Source organism: Vitis riparia, chromosome 18 (assembly GCF_004353265.1).
Source record: "Vitis riparia cultivar Riparia Gloire de Montpellier isolate 1030 chromosome 18, EGFV_Vit.rip_1.0, whole genome shotgun sequence".
NCBI lineage: Eukaryota > Viridiplantae > Streptophyta > Magnoliopsida > Vitales > Vitaceae > Vitis > Vitis riparia.
Window position 1 is genome coordinate 8740500 of NC_048448.1, and position 18626 is coordinate 8759125.

General features: G+C 35.7%; 2 protein-coding genes across 6 annotated transcripts; both read right to left on the reverse strand.

The window, feature by feature from the left end:
* Positions 1 to 563: 563 nt before the first annotated feature.
* LOC117906479 (bZIP transcription factor TRAB1-like) lies at positions 564 to 8551 on the reverse strand. Of its 5 annotated transcripts, XM_034819498.1 has the most exons (6): positions 8333 to 8551; positions 6855 to 8071; positions 4224 to 4295; positions 4101 to 4130; positions 999 to 1050; positions 564 to 909 (listed from the first exon to the last, which is right to left on the reverse strand). In XM_034819498.1, exons 2-5 carry the CDS (start codon positions 8019 to 8021, stop codon positions 1042 to 1044), a joined length of 1278 nt encoding a protein of 425 aa, XP_034675389.1. In that variant the 5' UTR covers positions 8022 to 8071; positions 8333 to 8551; the 3' UTR covers positions 564 to 909; positions 999 to 1041. The 5 variants fall into 5 exon arrangements, 3 of the variants coding, with proteins under 3 accessions (XP_034675389.1, XP_034675388.1, XP_034675390.1); XM_034819497.1 differs by lacking the exon at positions 999 to 1050; XR_004649832.1 differs by lacking the exons at positions 564 to 909; positions 999 to 1050; positions 4101 to 4130 and adding an exon at positions 4545 to 4639 and having other exon boundaries at positions 4231 to 4295.
* Positions 8552 to 13615: 5064 nt separating this feature from the next.
* On the reverse strand, positions 13616 to 17988 carry LOC117905318 (protein DCL homolog, chloroplastic). The gene is made up of 3 exons (XM_034818229.1): positions 17527 to 17988; positions 14565 to 14679; positions 13616 to 14029 (listed from the first exon to the last, which is right to left on the reverse strand). Exons 1-3 carry the CDS (start codon positions 17886 to 17888, stop codon positions 13859 to 13861), a joined length of 648 nt encoding a protein of 215 aa, XP_034674120.1. The 5' UTR covers positions 17889 to 17988; the 3' UTR covers positions 13616 to 13858.
* Between the last annotated feature and the right edge of the window lie 638 nt (positions 17989 to 18626).

Below are 18626 nucleotides of genomic sequence, written 5' to 3' on the forward strand. Positions count from 1 at the left end.
TATGTGTTCATTGAAAGAATAGGTTAGAGCGTTATGATAAATCAATGGAGTTATTAAACATGACTTAATAATTTAATTTAAGTCTATAAGTTGATTAAGCATATTTGATAAAATAAAGTAAAAATGATAATTTATTATCAAAACTAATTTTAAATATTAAATTAAAATAGTTAATTTATTCTAAATTTTAAATCACTTTTATTTCATATCCATTTTTTATGATAAGTAATTTATGGCTATTTCATATCTCTATAATATTTTTAATGTAAATATTTAATAAATAAATTTATTACTTATAAAAATCAAATAATAAATTTTAAATCAATAATTATTTTTAAGTTATTAAGTAATAAACATTAAATTTATGAAAGGGAAGCAAGTTTTTTCACGTTTGATAAATCATACTAAGTATGAAAAAAAAAATTAATTCAAAATTTATATATGTTTAATTTATTGATTCTTTATATGAATAAAAATAAATAAATTTAGTAAATGTGAAAATAACTAATTAACTTCCACATGAACCACATCTTGGACATGGTTCAAAATGCAAGGACGAAATCTTTTTGAACTGATGATGATAGGGAACGATAAATATTCTATAATGTATATCAAAAGATATGTAATGAACATCATATTTTCTTTCCCTTGCCCCCTCTCTAAGCACGATGTTCATGACAGAAGCAAAACAAAAAAGACTACAGAAATGGCAAAGTTCAATCTACAACAATACTAAAACTCTCTTCCTAATGTACAGCAGCACAGCAAACAATTCCCTTAAATATGTACAGTCACCTAACAAATATAGTCGGGCTGCAACCATGACATTTTACTTCACCAGGGGCCAGTCAGTGTGCGTCTCAAGCAACGTTTCTTTACTTCTCGTTGCAGATTCATCATCTCCATAACCTGTTTGCATAAAAATTTGAGAAACATGCGTCTAATATTCCCCCCTCTTACATGAATTCCTCAAAAGGTGGAAATTTTCAATTGGTTACCAAGTAAGAGTTTGTGAGTGTCAGTGTGAGAGAGAGCCGGCTCCTAACCATTCTGTCAATGAATTTTTCAGAACCATAATTTCATGCCAAAATAGTAAAATGACACCCAGTGAGTTCAGACTAATAGCGAAGTCTGGGATTTGCAATATGACAGATTGATGTAAAGAGTTCTAATTTGTATCTACACTCGTTAATGTGTTTGTAACTTACAGTTCTAAAATTAAACCTATTTTGCAAGATGTTGAATCTTGTGATATGTGCATGCAAAGTAATTTTGATTTCCTGTTAAGTGCACAAATGGAAATATCAAAGAGGCTCAGTCAACTTTGGGATAGGAGCCAGAAAATTTTTCCAGGGGTTGGCTTTTAACATCAGAATTATGAAATTTTTTTAATCAATAAAATAAAAAACTTGTGCATTACTTAATAACATCTCCACTAATTAGATTTTCAATTCTTTCCACAATCAACCATACAAGCACTTTCTAAACATAATTATGAAACCAAACCCAAATACAAACACATTATACATCAGAATGTGTGATTTCAGTATTACAATGTCGAAGGATGTAAAGAAAAACCAACATGTTCAAATCATATATAACTATATACAAATTGTAATCAATCAAAATGTTCAAAAAAATTTGTACAAATAATTTTTTATTTTTATAATAAACACATTTTAGCCAATCAAAACTATAATTATAAGTTTTAAAAAAACCAACTAGACTGATTACCCTTTTCGATTCAAAAAAATAATTTTAAAATACAAATTGATAAGAAATTTGATTAAATAAATATAAAAAAATTCATTAATTTCCTTTCATTTAAAATTTTTTGAATATATATATATAAGTAATATGTAACATTTTTTTTTACTCCCTATTTCTGTTTTAAACAAAAAGATAAAAGTAACAGTAAAATTTTGAAAAGTGGGACAAGGAAATCAAAGTGGGCTTATTTTTCTTCAGGCAAAAGTTTTTGTCAAACAATAGAATGGTTGTTAACTAGATGGGGCCATGGTAAGGTACGGCTATTGTTTGAAGGAAGCTGAGTATTAATTCACCACCTGCCCCTAAGCTCCACAGCTACCCCACAACAAAATCTACCACTGGTTGAGAAAAGTATTAATGGCTAAACTAGCAAAAACAATGGAGTTGGATGAATTTTGTAGCAAAGCCGCAAAAGTTAAAATGTAAAAATGCAAAACCGCAAAAGTTAAAATGTAAGAATGCAAAAGGCACAAAATTTTCAAACAGCATGAGTTTTATGGTTAAGAGGTTCAAGGTTCAATCCGCACAGTAAAATATAATGTTAGTTACCAGTTAGACAGTGCAATGTAGACTGGCTGACAGGATGGGGCATCAGCTCGATGTCAACCAGCTAGTTGATTTCAGATATGATAATGCTTTATTGAATGACAATTTGTAGTCTTCCAACAATATAATGTTAGTCAACAAAACTAGTCTAAGATCAAATTTAAGTTGTGACTATCAAAGATGCTTAAACGCTAAAGGCTTTAGGATAAGCAGGACTAAGGATATGTGGACAATAACTCTAGTAAAATTAAGAGTAGAAATGAGGGAGCATTGGAAACTAGAGACTATTTGGGAACATTTTTGGAAACAGTTTTTAAGATCAGTTTTTTAATATAGTTCTCTTATGTTTTCTAAAACAAAAGTCCATTTTATAATTTGGAATGTTCTCAACTTGTTTTCTATATTTTTAAATATTTTTGAAAAATAACTTTTGCATAAATGTCTCACTTTCAATCATTCTCCACATCATTCTCCATATCTGTACAATTATTTTTCAAAATGGCCCCTAGAAAACTTAAAACAATTAAAATATGTTCTTAGAAAACATCCTATTTTCAAAACAAGTTCTTAGAAAGTTGTTTTCCGTTGAAAAATTACCAAACATGTTTTTGAGTCTTAAAAATACTGTCAAACAAGCTCATATTACTAGGGCCTAGAATTTTGTAGAGTCAACTAAGCTATTAGCATCCTCTCAAACTTTTGTGCTCAAATGTGAAACTGTTAAAAAATTTAACCTACAACTGTCAAAAGATGCTTAAGAATCTGGGGGATTTGGGATAAGGAGTAAGAATGTGTGAAAATTTGTTTTAGTAAAACTAAGAGTAGAAATGAGGAAGCATTGAAAATTGATGACTATGATCTAGGCTTTGTTGAATCAAATTGAGCTATTAGCCCTTTCCTTCAGTCTTCCTTCCCTTCCCCCCTCACTTTATCTATCTGTTCTGCAATTTTGTCCTTCGAATTAATGCTTCTTTTTTTTGGACTAATGCTTTAGAACCCATATATGCTCGTGCTAATCCAAGTTTCACAAAAACAAAATTATGTCAAGCTCATAATCAGCATTTTGACACATTAATTTCCCATAAGCATTTCATATAACCAGGACATGCAGAAAAAAGATTGTTTGATTTTTCGTCTTCTAGACTAATTCTTTAGAATTACTGTATTCTCAAGTTAATTTAAGTTTCCAAAATGGAATTATGTAAAGTTTACAATCACCAACTAGATGCTATGATTTCCCAATCATTTTATATAACCAGTCCATGCAAGAAATCATATAATAAAATCAAACACTAGAGTATCCAAAAGAATCAGGAAAATAGGTAAATGCACAAATTAATTGAAAAACTAAGGAGCTAAAGAAAAATAGCCAAAGCCAGACATTCACCAGATAGCAGTAACCTTGCAATCGGACATGCTATCAACCATTCCAAAATAGTAAGTAAAAACGAAAAAAAAAAAACACACAAACACAAACACACACAACGAAGAAGAAGAAAAGGTTTCAAAAAATTTTCTGAATGATATTCTCTGTCCCTTTAGCTTAGGAATATGTATTCAAAAAGGAAAACTGCTTTCCAAGAGTGGGAGTAGTTTGACAAACACTGTAAGTAACAAAATTCAGGTTATCAAGGAGAGAGAACAGAAATACATGATAGCATGATATTTCGGTGGTTGAACATGAGACATCAGTCATGATATTCTTAGCAAGATCGTGATTTAGTTATCTCGAGGAGTATAGATTGATTTGTTAAACAGTTCTTTAAAAAGGAAAGCTACAGTACCTGATTTTTCTGCATTTCCATCATTTCAGCCTGCAGTAACCAAAGTAAAAGTCAATGAAGATTTACCACAGCAATTTCATATTTTGTTGTGTGTGGATGTCTGGGTGCCACATTGAAAATTACCTGTTTCTTCTCCAATTCCTCATTCTTCTCTTTCAATTTTGCAACCTCTGCTTCCAATTCCATAGTATAAGCCTGGTGGAAGCCAAAAAAATAAACGATAAAATTTAAGGCAAACAAAAACATTAGGCACATATCCTGCAACAAGGTTATGACAATATTGATTTTATTTATTAAAAATAAATATAGTTTCTTCTAGGCCCTCTGTATCATGACCTATTATAAAAAGCATTAAGGTCATATGGATTCATCTTACATAAAATTTATATAGATTTTGAGATGGTACAAGTTCAAGTTGATGTTATTTTCCCTACATACCATTACCTTGTAATAAACGGGATCCTTATAACTTCTCATGACTCGTAACTTCTCAAAATCCTTGATCTCTTGTGATATCAGATTGCTACCACATTACCATTCTGCCGCATAATCTTTCAAGAAGTTATGGGATGCGCATGTCCATATAGATGATAAAAGCAGAAGGTTAATGAGTAGCAAAATTCATAAAGCGACAACATGACGAAACTTTGTCACTATTTTCCTTAGATTTCCTTGTGTCAAGTTATAACAAGTTGAGAACCCACTTCGAAACGAAGCAATCGTGAGATGGAACAATTTTCATAAAGAAACCTTTACTGCAAAGACCCCCAAAATTAAAAGTCTTATGGGCACTGGAGTCTCATCTCTAACATGGACACAAGTTTTCTTTCATGAAATTTAATATCCCAAAATAAGGCTACACCATTCCATCAAAAGTGAACTTAGCCCCCAATAAGTTATCCTCCACAGCAGTGCAGAGTATAATGATACTGCAGTCAAATGGCATTTACATGAAGAATGCCACTTTAGATAATAAATTGTTTGAAGCCATGTAAAAAAATATTTGTTATCAGATTTGTTAAAGAACATGATATACATGATGAACCTAAATCCTACAAGTTTAAATTTTTAGGAAAATTGGTAGTTTAATATGATATCAGAGTCTCATTTAGCATGAGGTCATGTGTTCGGACCTCACCACATAAACTTTATTTACCTAATTTATTAGGCTCACATGTAAGCCCAAAAGAGGTTGATTATGGTTGTTTGCCTACAAGCCTGTGTGTCTCTCCATGTCCGGGTATGGGGAAGAGTGTTAAAAGTACATGATATGCATTGTGGACCCAAACCTTAGAAGCTTAAGATACTAGGAAAATTGGTAGTTCAACAAGATGAAATTGTCTACCAAACCATGCCACAAGTGAAAGAGCTTCATGCCCTCATCTGATGGCTTACTTAAAACCCATTTGAGAGTGCCTTCTAGGAGTTAAAAGTACTTCCTAATACTTAAAAATACTTTCTAAGAAAAATTGTGTTTAAAAACAATCAAAAAGCGTTTAAAAAAAATCTAGAGTGCTTCCTACAAATAATTAGTTGTTTTATTTATATTAGCCTTTTAATAAATTAAGCTAATATATAAATAAAACAAGCTTTTCTAAATAAAAAATACCATAATAAAAATTATTGTTTATACTTTCAATAATTATATCTAGGTATATATATTAACATATCAAAATTATATACTAACAAAATAAAATCCATAAAGTCATTTTTTATATCAATTCTAAAAACATTGTTTTGTTATATAATAAATAAATTGCATAGTACCAAACTAATTTTAAGTAATACTAAAAGCACTTCCCTAGTTCACATTCAAATAGCCAATTGTTTCTTCACAAAAGTGCTTATGGTAAAAGTGTTACAGACAAAATCACTACAGGCTAAGTCCTTTTATTAGAAGCACTCCCAAACAGGTTACTAGTGTGGGGAAAATATTGGATGTTCCTAAAGAAGGTAGTGAAAGAATAGGTCATCTCAAAGAGTGAGTCTTTAAATCAGGAGACCTTCAAAGTAAATCCAGAATGGATCCCTACTCAGAATTTGCACCACATGCTACAATAGCAATAAGTATGGGTCCCACATTCCTTTGTTCATAAAGCGCAACATTTTGTTGGGATTCAATCAGCATTTGCGATTGTGAGCTATGCCCGATTCATTTAAAAAAAAAAAAAAAAAAACCCAAGATCTGCCCTACTGATAGTTTTTCCAGGTCCTATACAAAGAACACTTTATGAAAAATTCTATCATATATACATAAATATATTTTGATAACAAGGAACCTTTCATGGCCGAGCCTTTTAGATGAGTCAAGACTCTCAAGAGACCCTAATAGACATACTTTGAAGGTTCAGAGGCAGATTTTAGAAAGCACCAGATTCCACCTCAAATTATGCCCACATACAACAGGTAATGGTAGAAACTCCACATTAGAACAGACTTATCAAATGAGCTTTGCTTTCTTTTTCATAAAATGTCCCAAATTTTTTAGTCATTATGCTGAACTATATAATCAAGTTTTTCATTAAAACTACCATTAAGTTTATCCTGGTCTTAATTAGGAAGGCTTTACACGTCAAAGTACTATTGTGGACGTGGATATTCTGAATGTGTGAATAACCCATGTAGGATGTAACATGGAATGGGTATTGTTAAGTGATGATCCATATATGCATAACGAACTAGAACAGCAGCACAAATAAATAACTAAAATTCAAAGCTATTTGTATAAAGAAGCAGGTTAGAACAAATATTCACCTGTTTACGAGCCCGTGATCTAGCAGCTGATTCCCTATTCTTTATCATTCTCCTCTGTCTCCTTTCAATAACCTTCTCTACAGCCCCACTGCATTTCCTTCCTCTTATACCTCCATTAAATGCATAGGGAACAGGTGAAACGGAAGATGTATCCCCATTACTCTTCCCAATCCCATCTGATGACTGATTGGCAGGAGATCCACTTGCAATGGTAGCACCCCCAGCTCCCAAACCAACCATTCCCATCCCGCCACCATGAAGCACACTACTCTGAACCAGATTACCATTTATCCCGGAATCCGAAATTCCAACCATCCCATTTCTAATTCCTGGGTTACACAGCTGGCTATTACTTTGTACAGAAACCGGAGTGGTATAGGTTACCGGAGCCTGCTTTGGAAAGAGTTGCTGCTGTGATGACCGTTGTTGCAGCTGTTGCAGTTGTTGCAGCTGTTGTGGCTGCTGCTGGGTAGATCTGACCCCATTAACGTTCAGTGGCAAAATAGGTGATTGCGTGGAAATTTGATTATTACTTTCAGTAATCCGAGGGTTTCCCATCAATCCTGTGTTTTGACCCATTTGTTGAAATGCAATACCTAAACCATTGCCGTTACCCAAATTCGCTAAATCACCAAAAAACCCTCCATTATTAGGCTTTCCTGCCAATTGAGTATCCTCCCTCACTACACCTGCCCTCACCAGAAACTCCTCAAGAGTCATCTCTCCCAAAGTCGGCTGCCTTTGAGGCAAATTCGATCCTCCAGCTCCACTTCCATCCTTAGCTCCACCACCGTACTCTTTTGACATATCCTTCCAGACTTCGTCTACCGTCTTCTGACTCAATGTCCGCGGTAACGTTAAAGATCCCTGTCTCTGCAAATATCCACCAGCCACAACCCCTTCTTGCACACTAATCGGTGGCGCCGTTGCTGCTGCTACCGCAGCCATAGTTTGGGCCTCTTCAGCACTCCAAATGTTCTTCAACAATTCATCCATGTTCATCGACCCAAAGTCCTTTCCTATGCCTCCCATGGTGCTCTGGAACTCGTCAAAGGTCAGCGAGTAGATCGACCCTTGTCTCACCAAGGGCATGTTTCCCGGAGGCCTACCGCTGCCATCGCCCTGCTGGCTGCCTCCGAAGTTTTTGAAGTTCAAATTACTCCCCATTTTCTAAAATCTGAACGTGACACTGTCCCAAAACTGATCCAAGCTCAACCCTTTCCACATCCACCAAACAAAATCAACCCGATCAAATAGAAACCCTTTTCCACTATATCAATCTGAATGCATCAAATTCACTATACTATACTATACTTTAAAACCACAATTTTAAAACCAAAACACAAAATATAAATTACATAAATTCAAAACCCTAACACTAATGCACTTCCTCCACTGCTATTCAAGAACTGTAACTAAAATTCATTATAAAAATTATAGCAATTTCAGGGGAGAGAGAGAGAGAGAGAGAGACGCACCAGACAGTAAGGATAAGTAAAATAAGATAACAATCAACAAAAGGATCTGAAAAATGAAATTAGAATGAGTAATTCTAGGAAAAACAGGTGAAAACAGAGGAGCCAGAAGGAGGAGGAGGAGGATGAGGCAGAGGGTTGAGAGAGAATGTAGAGAGAGAAAGGGGGTGTAGGAATAGGAAATGAAGTTTACTTGGTGATGGGGGCATTAGGGCTTGGAGGAGCCGACAAGTGTCGAGTGTGTGTTTTACATTGTTTTAATAAGGTGGAGTTTGGATTCTTTTAACATAAAATTAATTGGAGGTGGGCCAGCTTGCCTCTGAGACGTGGACCAATCATCATGAAGTAGGAGGGGTTGGTCGTGACATCTAACCAATCACCATTTGCACCATGGATCCATCTCCACCCTCCACGTCTACCCAATATGTGCGGCCTAGATGGCATCGCTCCAATATTATAAAGAAGCCCAAAAGTACGCCTGGTGTGCACTACGCACTAGCCGCAAAGCCCACACTTTTGCCGATGCCTGGCGCCCTAGGTCTCCTCCGGATAAGACCGACCTCGCTCCACGTTAAAAGTTAAAACACCGCCACCCAACTCTCCACTCTGCCAAAATCATTTTATTTACCTTACCTTTTTATTACCTTCGTGATACTTCAATCAATAACATAATTTATTTTTTATTTTTTATTCCGTCTCAAAAATTTAAATAATTATTCTATTGTAACTTTTAATAAATTCAAAAATAAAATAGTAATACTAATATTATATATATAAATCCAAATTATAATTAAAATATTTAATTTTTGGCTTCCATTTTCGAATATTGCTGCATATTCAAGGGGGAAGAAAAGGAAAGGAAAGAAAAGGATAAAAGAGAGCATGGGAGGCCAAGATGGAATTAGGATGGATGAAGTTCTAAGTTGGCAAGGAAGCGGATGAAGCCATAAATCCTTCAATTATTGTTCGCAGGAGGTAGCGTGATTGCTTTAAAGTCCCTAATGCAGACAACCCTTATTCACCTCCCAAAATATAATTTGACTCTTTCCCATTTTCAGCTCACGTTTTTCTCTCCTTCATCTCGTTTATGCCTAATTTTTCTCTATTTCAGATGGTCGCCAGACTTATCCATTTGACTACAGGGAGGGTATGGAAAACATGCATACCAAGAATGGAAATTTTTGCGCTTTTTTGACTGTTTGAATTATTATTATTAATGTAACGTGATTGAAATTTGAAGCACAATGAAGCATCGGTATGGGCGTGAAAGACGCCCCCATTTCATATTACCCTCGGTATGGGTTGGATTTTGGGCGGAGCTACGGGACAGGGTTAGTGAAAGGCACTGTCATGTCGGATTGGGTGCCCAACGCGCGCTTGCACAAACCTGGACTATGGACCTTTACAAAGAGGAGATGCATGGGGAATGATGCAACCATTTCTGACTTTAGCCACTCACCTACCACCAAACCTACTTCCCCACCAAATAGGATAAGCTTCCCATCATCAACTCCCGCCCATCGTGTAGCTGTTCCGTTAATAATCTATAGTCCGTTGAGATTGATTCAAATTCCAACCTCCAGTCCCACATCGTTATCCAATCCAGGGCTGTGTGATTTGTAGCTCAATCGTGTCATGTTAACGCGTTAAAGCGAACAAAGGAGAAAGGGACGCATCGCATTCAATGAATCGGAAAAATCAGAAAGAGTGAAGTCAAATTCGTGGAAATCTCTCATCTTCTCTTACTTTGGGAATTGTCTTTGTCGAGTGATTCAACTCAAATGGGAAAACAAAAAGGAAAATAAGCCATCAAATATCTCGCTACTTAACAACGGATATTTTTCAAGTACAGGCCGGCTAATGATTTGATAATAGCGTATCATGGCTCACCTTGGCAAAAGGACAAACTCTTCGCTATCTCCGCCATTAAACAAGATATGTAGACTTAATTTCGGTAAAAGTATGACCGAAGGAAAGAGGATAAGTGGAGGTCACAGTGGGATTGCAGTTCCAATACAAGATTACTGGTTTTTTAAGCATTCTTTCTATCTTTAATATCAATTCTGGCAAACAACCAAGTTAAAAAGCAAAGCAAATGGGTACCCACTGCCCACTACGCTGATTAAATTGGACCCGCCCACGTCAGAAGAACCAACTTCCGTTTGCTTAATTTTGCACAAAGTTTCCGGACACGTTGACGTTCCATTTTAATGATGAAATAACAGAGAACATTCTCGTCGCATGTTGAGTGCCTCAGCGGGCGTGGGCTGCAGGGAGTATACGTGTCCGACTATCATACCACGCTGGGACAAAGACATGAAAAGGGTGCTCATACATTGCATCCAAAAGGCCTCCCAACAATTAATTGTGAGGCCACGTGTTATAGACATTTTGTCTGCATTTGCGGACATCAGCAGAGCGGATTTCCTTCCATGTCGCGCACAAGAAGCATCTGAGGATGACAAATGGACAGGATATTACGCATGCCTACATAAGCTTCGTGTTGGCTTTGGGGAATCTGGTGCCACTCCGGATATTTATGCGAATATGTTGATATCCTGACTCGATCGGGAAATCAGATCATTGGGTTCCTGAAAATGAAATCTAGATCTTAGCTAAAAGATCAGGTCAATGAATCAGCGGTAGCCACAGTTCAACTCAACTATGTACTGTTCATGACGGTTGTGTTAGCTCAAACTTCAAAGCATGACCTGGCAAATGGACTAACTAGAGGCTAGAGCCAATAGGGTGGCTCACAGATTATTCCACAGGATACCCAGTACTGCCACAGATCCAGTTCAAACTTGTGTTTTGGTTGGTAATATGAAAAATATAGGAAATTGTAACCCAACTTTTGATTTTTTTAATATCTCTCCTCTAGCTCAGCTTTCACATTGGATAAAAAAATAAAAAATTGAAAACGTTTTTCTATCTACCCTAGTCGAGGCTAACACTGAATAGAAGACTCCATCCTCTAAATCCAGAAACCCTAACACCTCCTGTTGATCTGAATCCGAAAAACCCAAATCCCATAAATAAAAAAAAAAAAAAAAAAAAAAAACAGACCTCTTATTTCCCAAAATAAAACCATATCCAATGACACCTTAATTAATAGAAGAGCATTAAAGAATCAAGGTGGAAAAACTGGTAGCATAAAATTCTATTATTTTTCTGTCTATGCGCTAGGTAAAAGGTGATCACGGTCTTATCGATCAACTCCTCTTTCCTGCACGCTTCGTCTTACAGGGAAACCTCCTCGAATCCCTAACCTTCTATTGCTACCGGTGCTGACGATAATGGAAATCGTTGGACAGTAACTGGCTTCCGATAGTGAAGATAAAAATGAGGAGGACGACGTGTGCCGAATTTGTCGAAACTCTCGAGACTTTGATAACCCTCTCTATTACCCTTGTGCTTGTCCTGGCAGTATAAAATTTATCTACGAAAAATTGCCTCCTTCAGTGGCTTGACCGTAGTAAAACTCACCTATGTGAGGTACACCAGCATTTGCCCTAATTCCGTATATATGCGCACACACTGTATTTCTCTTTTAGTTGTTCGCTTGTACAAATTTTGGTGTATATTAAGGTTATTGGGATGTTAATTTGTGAAAAGTGAATTGATTTTTAAAACATGCCTGATGATATCTGATGACACCAAGAAGAAAATAGCAAGAACAGATTCATGGACATATCACTCCATGTTTTTTTCCGAAATTGGGAGTGGTTGTAACAGTCATGGTGCAACAACATTTCTATATTTATTTCGTTGGCCCAATTAGCTATATATTTGCACACATACTTATGCATTCCATGCCAATAGAAAGTTCGTCATGTCTGATGGAGAGTTTTATAAACACCTAAATGGCCTCCACTTTGACTATCACAAGCCTCTTGGAGAATGGATTCCTTGAGGGCAGAATTTTTCCTGAGCCATAAGTGATCTTGGAACCTTAATTACCCATGTTCCCATGTAAAATTTGGATAGTTTGATGGGTAAGTTTTTTGCAGAAGTTTTGGAGCAATAGCTCATTCAAGCTGTAATGTCTCCATCCACTTTGCAATAAGCGTGGCGTAATGTCTCCATTCACTTTGCAATAGGCATGGCGAAGGCCGTGATAGACATACATTCTTCCAATTTTCGAGATAACCCATCTCTCACATTTTTTTCTTGACCAGCACGATATGAAATTTCAAAATCAAATCCAATGAGTCTAGATAGCCACTTATGTTGATGTGTTGTTCCAGCAAATATTTGAGGCTATAGTGGTTTGTCTCAACCTTAAAGTGTTGTCCCAACACTTGAGGGTTGTAAAAACTATTGCAAACATCTCATTTTCAGGAGTAAAAAGGGCTTGATTCTAAAAAGATAAGGCTTTGCCTACAAAGGCAATGAGTCTTCCTTCTTACATGTCGACGGCACCTAATCCAATAACAAAAGGCATCACATATCGCCACAAAAATCTTATCAAAATTGAGCATTGCAATAACTAGTTTCATGCAGTACAGCCAGTTCAAGTCGATTGGGTAGTCCTTGATATATGGGGTGGCTCGCAGATTCCTCTCCTTGACGGTGGGTACACAGTGGATTACAGAAATCCTTCGTTTGGACTCGTCAGTTTAGGCGTGAATGTAACATTAACCTAGCTTGCAGGGGTATATCATATATGAAGGCTAGTAAGCTCAAGATATCTTGACCTTGTCCAAAGTACAAACAAATCAAATTTAATTAATAGGCATGGATTTTAGTGTCTCCTTCCCTTGAAAAGAAAAACAGCAAGGGTCTATAGTGATAACCAAAACTCCATTTATTTTCTATTTTTTTGCCTTAACTAAAGATTGAAATCAAAATCGAAGGCATAAGTTTCAAAAAGCAATATTAAAGTTGCAAAAATATCGTTAAACATTTAAGGATGAAATCGTTCTTGCACGAGCCGAATAAAGCTTTTATGGAAGCACCATGCTCCTGGGCTTAATGAATCACCCAAATGAGTCTAGAAGCTGTTGTTGAACTTGGGAAGAGTTTTTAGCTTCTTAAAAACCAATCCAAGCATCACCCAAGTAAAAGATTACTATATTTATACTTTATTCTTGCTCATATTGTATCATATTGGCAATAAAGCAAAAGATAAAACACAGATAACGCCTTGCATGGAGAAACTACCCCTTATATTTTCCTTGACAAAATGGGAACTGTACCACTAAAAAATATTGCAAAAAGTTCAGAAAGAATGGTACCGACTGGTAACTTCCCTCACCATATCTTTTAACGTCCCAGAACTCCAGATTAGGTGCAGAAAATTCTTTAAGCATAGGACAGTCTGTTTAATAGATAAGAGTCAAAGCAATTCCGTAGCAAAATTTTTCATCCTAGAATACAAATCCTTTTGAAATTTTCCCTAAAGAGTCTAAATCAAGAATTTGAAATCTTTGCCCTTGTTAACTTGTACAGCTGTCTTCTGCAGAAATAAATGACATTTTATTGTCTTCATACAATAGTTGGTGGATAAAACATCAAGAGTTGTTTTCTTCAGTTATAACGGCGTTGGAAATGCCTGAGAATGAAACTGTCTGCATATTGGGGGTACTTCTTCCTGATTAGGCCCTTTATGCATTTCCAGTATGAAAAATCAACCAATTCTCCATCGTTCCGGACTATGAATAAACATCGTGAGCCTTCAAAGTCAGGATGATATCCAACCTACCAACCAGAACAAAAAATATGCATCATTTGGTAATGCAATTCAAGTGAAGATCAAATATCAGAATAACACTTAACAGAGAAGAACAACTTAATCCAATCCACAAGGCTTTCAGAATGTTTAATAATTGTTTAAGGTCTTTATTTATGAGAATGGATGTTGCTAGCATCCTAGAGGTGTTGTTATAGGTCAAATGCTTTTTCCTCGTTTTTCTTTTTGGGCTAAGTGATGTCATGCTTTTGATGTAAATGCATCATCTCGATCAGGGTCACTCAAGATGAGAAAATTGAAAACCAAGAATGCTTTTGTGATCCAGTGATTGATGTCATGCCCAATATTATCAAGATCAGGGATGAAGTCCTGTCAAGGCTCTCCACACAGCAGGCAGGTGTAACCTTATAAACCAAGAAGTATCATTTTAGTTATAAAATAAACAAAATAAATAAAAACATGGGCAGAATTAATGCATCCAAGAGATTTAAGTGGATGTTCTGTAAAACTCAGCATATGAGAGAGAGAGAGAGAGAGAGAGACCGTTATATAATCAATTCCACAACCAATCTTCTTTTCACACTCTGGATGATATGCAAGCAACTTCTCTAGAACAAACTTCTCATGCTCCAGACTTAATCTATCACCATTTTCATATCTGCAAGAAGATCCCCATTTGCATTATAATTTTAACCAGAAGCACAAAAAGCAAACTCACATGATTATGCTCACAAATTTAGAATAAGCTCCTAGATGTTCCTTGATCATGTCTAATGACTAGAGAGCTTTAAAAAAAACATATTTAATGTACATGACATCTTTCTCTCCAAAAAAAAGAAAAAGAAAAAGAATGTGAAGAAGGATATTATAATTGTACATAAACAGAAAAATCAAATTTAAACCTAAGTAGAAACGTCAACCATAAAAAAAGGAACAAAATGCAGGCCAGCTAATACCTTGTATCTGAACAACTTTCAAGTTCAGACACTAAAACTATCTTGATTTCAAATTTCAAGGTTCAGCATACACTAGTAAAGGGCTTCAACGAAAAACAAGTAATAATACTTTCTTGTGTCTGAACAGCTTTCAAGTTCAGACACTAAAACCAGCTTGATTTCAATTTTCAAGGTTCAGCATGCACTAGTAAAGGGCTTCTACGAAAAGCAAGCAATAATACTTTCTTTCCTTTTTTTTTTGGATAGACATAAAACAAGAGACAATACAAAGTCCCACTAAAACCCAAAATCAACAGCTTTGCTCTTTGTCATTGCCTTTGGGGTTGATATATTGTGAGTAGCTTCTTAGATGCTCACCCAGGGAAAATAAACTTGGAAAAAGGCAAAACAAAAACTCATATCTTCTCCAATTAGAAGGCAGGAAGGGTGAGTGGTGGAATGAGCATGGATCCATGAAAAAAAAAAAAAAAAGAAGAATCTATTATAACTGAGACACCAAAAACCCAGATCTTTCTAAATCACAACTAAAGAAGGCCAACATTTATTTATTCCTCATTCTACTTAAATCCAGGATAAGGAAAAAACATCAGGAAAATATGATAGGTCAAACAAACATCAAAGGCAAGGACAACCAATTTGCAGGTACAGATTAAGCCAATGGAAACAATGATTTCAGATGACATGGATTTTGCTGAGTAGCCTGAAGCAATCAAATTGTCAGCGGTAACAAAAAGAACACAAGAAGCAGATAAGAAAACAAATGGAAAATAATAAGTCTTCATGGCTCCAAATTGGAGGGTAAGATATAATGGCAGGACTTAAAATGATGGACCTCCTGATCACATTGCACATGATAAATGTGATTCAGAGCCAGAAACACTGTTCATGGTGGATAGACATATTAGTAAAGTAACTCCTCACTTCAGTTATTATTGAGAATTCAAAACTAACCACAGTAGTGACACCATATCTAATCATGTTTATCAGTTAATCTCAAACCTAGTAAAGCTAAACTTCATCCTTTTCAGCATTCACATACAATGCATAGACTATAGATACTTGCAGAAATTCATTGTAAATCTGCATAGAACCATTTTTGGGTTATAGCAATGAACTCAGCAAAGCTTGAATCCAAAATAATTGGTATCAGCCATATCAATTCTTTTTCATGATGAATTTTCTGTGTTTTATCCCCACTACTTGATACCAGCAAATAAACCACCCTCAATAAGAAGCTTAAAATCATGAATTCACAATTGACAATTTGGGAAGTCCTTGTGTTGCACCCCTTTACTCGTACAAAAATAAATAAATTCTCAGTAGACAATAAAGGTAAATGACCCACTTGAAATTATTTTAAGTTCATACGTTAGCATATTATTGTTAAGATAGGTTTTCCTCTTAAAGTAACCAACTTTTCTAGACTCTGACAGCTGAGCCAGGACACATCATATACTCACACCCTTGAATTGAAGTAATCAAGTTTGTATGATCTTTCAAAAAAGATGAATATTTCTCTGATACATAATGTCTATGATCGTGGTCAAGTCCCTCTGCTCCTCTTGATAGATGGGGCTCCAAACACCAGATTGAACCTCGAGTTATCTTTCCATTTCTAACTTTCTTATAATTTTAAATTTAGCATCTTTTAGACTAGCCTAATAACCTGAACCTTAGCTCAGTACCTCTAACCTTTCTAATGCATACTAAATGCAAAGCTTCCTTGCATTTTTCCTTAGGCAGCCATGATGGTACTGTGACAAGTTGTAGATGATTTAGTTATAAGTTATAAATTTCATAGACCAACATGGTTTTTGGGCAGCATTACAAGTGAAAAGTTCAGTAAAAGACTAATGCTACCATGAACCACCCTCTACTTATGCTTTAGGCATAAAGTAATGGCACCAAGATGAGTTTTCCTTTACCTTTTTGACTGCTCAACCGTGAAACAACTGTAGGAAACCAAGACACATCCTCAGCATCCATTTTTTTATATAGGAAAAGGAGGATATATATATTAATGAAATAAGGATGACAGAGTATGTGTTTGACAACATTGGTAAAGATTATCATGAACCCTACAAAATTGAGTCATCAAGTATGGGTGAATTTGATCATTCCATGCAAATGAATTATTTTGTTTTCTTTGACAAACTTCATGCTATGAAAAGCAGGCATTAGGATCATTTGAGGATTTTATGAAACAATGGGACGCCATTCCTCTGATATAATTTGGAGGCAGCTCAATTCTGCCCCTAAACAATGTGGAAACGAAATGAAATGGTTCGACAATGCCCTATTATTTGACATTTTGATCATGACAAGGGCAAAAATATGTATTATGCTTGGTTGCAGAATAAGATGTAGGGAAAAAAATTATAAGAAACCAAAATTTGAATCTTAGGCCTTTATAGATTTTGACCCGAGAAAACAAGAATCTAAAATCAACAAATCCCAATTCACAAGGCCAAGCAACATAAAACATTAAATTAGAGCTTGTACTTCAATTTTCAGAGTAACCAATCACATGGTAAAGAAAAAGATCTTACTTTCCAGAATGAATTATCATCCTGACGTATCCAACCAGTGGTACAGTGTCCTCCAAAATCTGGTCCTCCCAATCAACCCATTCCTCTTCTTCCCTCCCCTTATAGCTCTTCTCCCTCACACTGCTGCCGCCGCCATCGTCGTCAGGCGAGATAGTCGGCTTCCTAAGAAAATCCGAAGCGCAGGCATCTTGGCTCCCGAGTTTGCCACCGGGGGACCGAGGCTTCCGGACACATAGGACTGGTCGAAGCGACGTCGTTTGACGGGAAGGGAAAGAGCGAAGGGAAGGAGATAAGTGGAGAGAGATGGGGTTTCTATGTAGGCGGACAGGCAGCAGTGAACTAGACACGGAAGCCATCGCCATAGCGGAGCTGTGATGGCACTATTGCTTTTCCACTTCACTTCTCACGCATTCCCCTCTTTCCCTCTGAATCGTGCCTTCCAATCACAAGGTAAATAAAGCCACTGTCTCTATGCTTGTCAAGCAGCCGCCCTCCGTGCACAATTTTATCGAAATATTATGAATATTTTTGTGAGATGATAATGTTATTTTAGAATATTTATCTGATTATCTCCCTCCATATATCCATACAACTATAAAAATACAAAGTATTTATCAAATTTTCCATTCCAAAATATTCTTTAATTTATTTTTTAATTTTAAAAATATCCCTTAACAATTTATTTATTACTATTTTTACCAAATTTATTTTACTATCACTATAAGTTATAAATTTTATTCTCTTTCAAATCATCCTATTAATATTAATCAACATTATAAAATATTTATAAGTAATATATCAACTAATTAACTAGTTTACTTTTAATTTGAGAAGTTTGAAAACTTTTCAAATCCTAATTATTCAAATTCACCTTATTTTATAACTTTTTTTGTTTTTCTCGTAAAACCATCACCCTAATTTTTACCTCTCAATGACAAAGGTGTACGGAACCAGGGATTACGACTTTAAATGTCATTGGGTTGCCAAATACCCAATTGACTCACCCACCCAAGTCAACTCAACTCTTCCCAACTCCACCACTCTTATCGAAATCCAACATAATAGGCTCATCAAGATAGTAGAAGCCAATTGGTCCAAAG

What these genes read in the sequence shown, in the direction of transcription:
- LOC117906479 (XM_034819497.1), bottom strand. Translation starts at nt 8,021, where the DNA reads ATGGGGAGTAATTTGAACTTCAAAAACTTCGGAGGCAGCCAGCAGGGC. An exon ending in AGGAATTGGAGAAGAAACAG is followed by an intron (nt 4,131 to 4,223) that starts GTAATTTTCAAT and finishes TGGTTACTGCAG; the next exon opens with GCTGAAATGATGGAAATGCA. An exon ending in TGGAAATGCAGAAAAATCAG is followed by an intron (nt 910 to 4,100) that starts GTACTGTAGCTT and finishes TTATGCAAACAG; the next exon opens with GTTATGGAGATGATGAATCT.
- LOC117905318 (XM_034818229.1), bottom strand. Translation starts at nt 17,888, where the DNA reads ATGGCGATGGCTTCCGTGTCTAGTTCACTGCTGCCTGTCCGCCTACAT. An exon ending in ATGATAATTCATTCTGGAAA is followed by an intron (nt 14,680 to 17,526) that starts GTAAGATCTTTT and finishes ATCTTCTTGCAG; the next exon opens with ATATGAAAATGGTGATAGAT. An exon ending in GTGGAATTGATTATATAACG is followed by an intron (nt 14,030 to 14,564) that starts GTCTCTCTCTCT and finishes TCTGGTTGGTAG; the next exon opens with GTTGGATATCATCCTGACTT.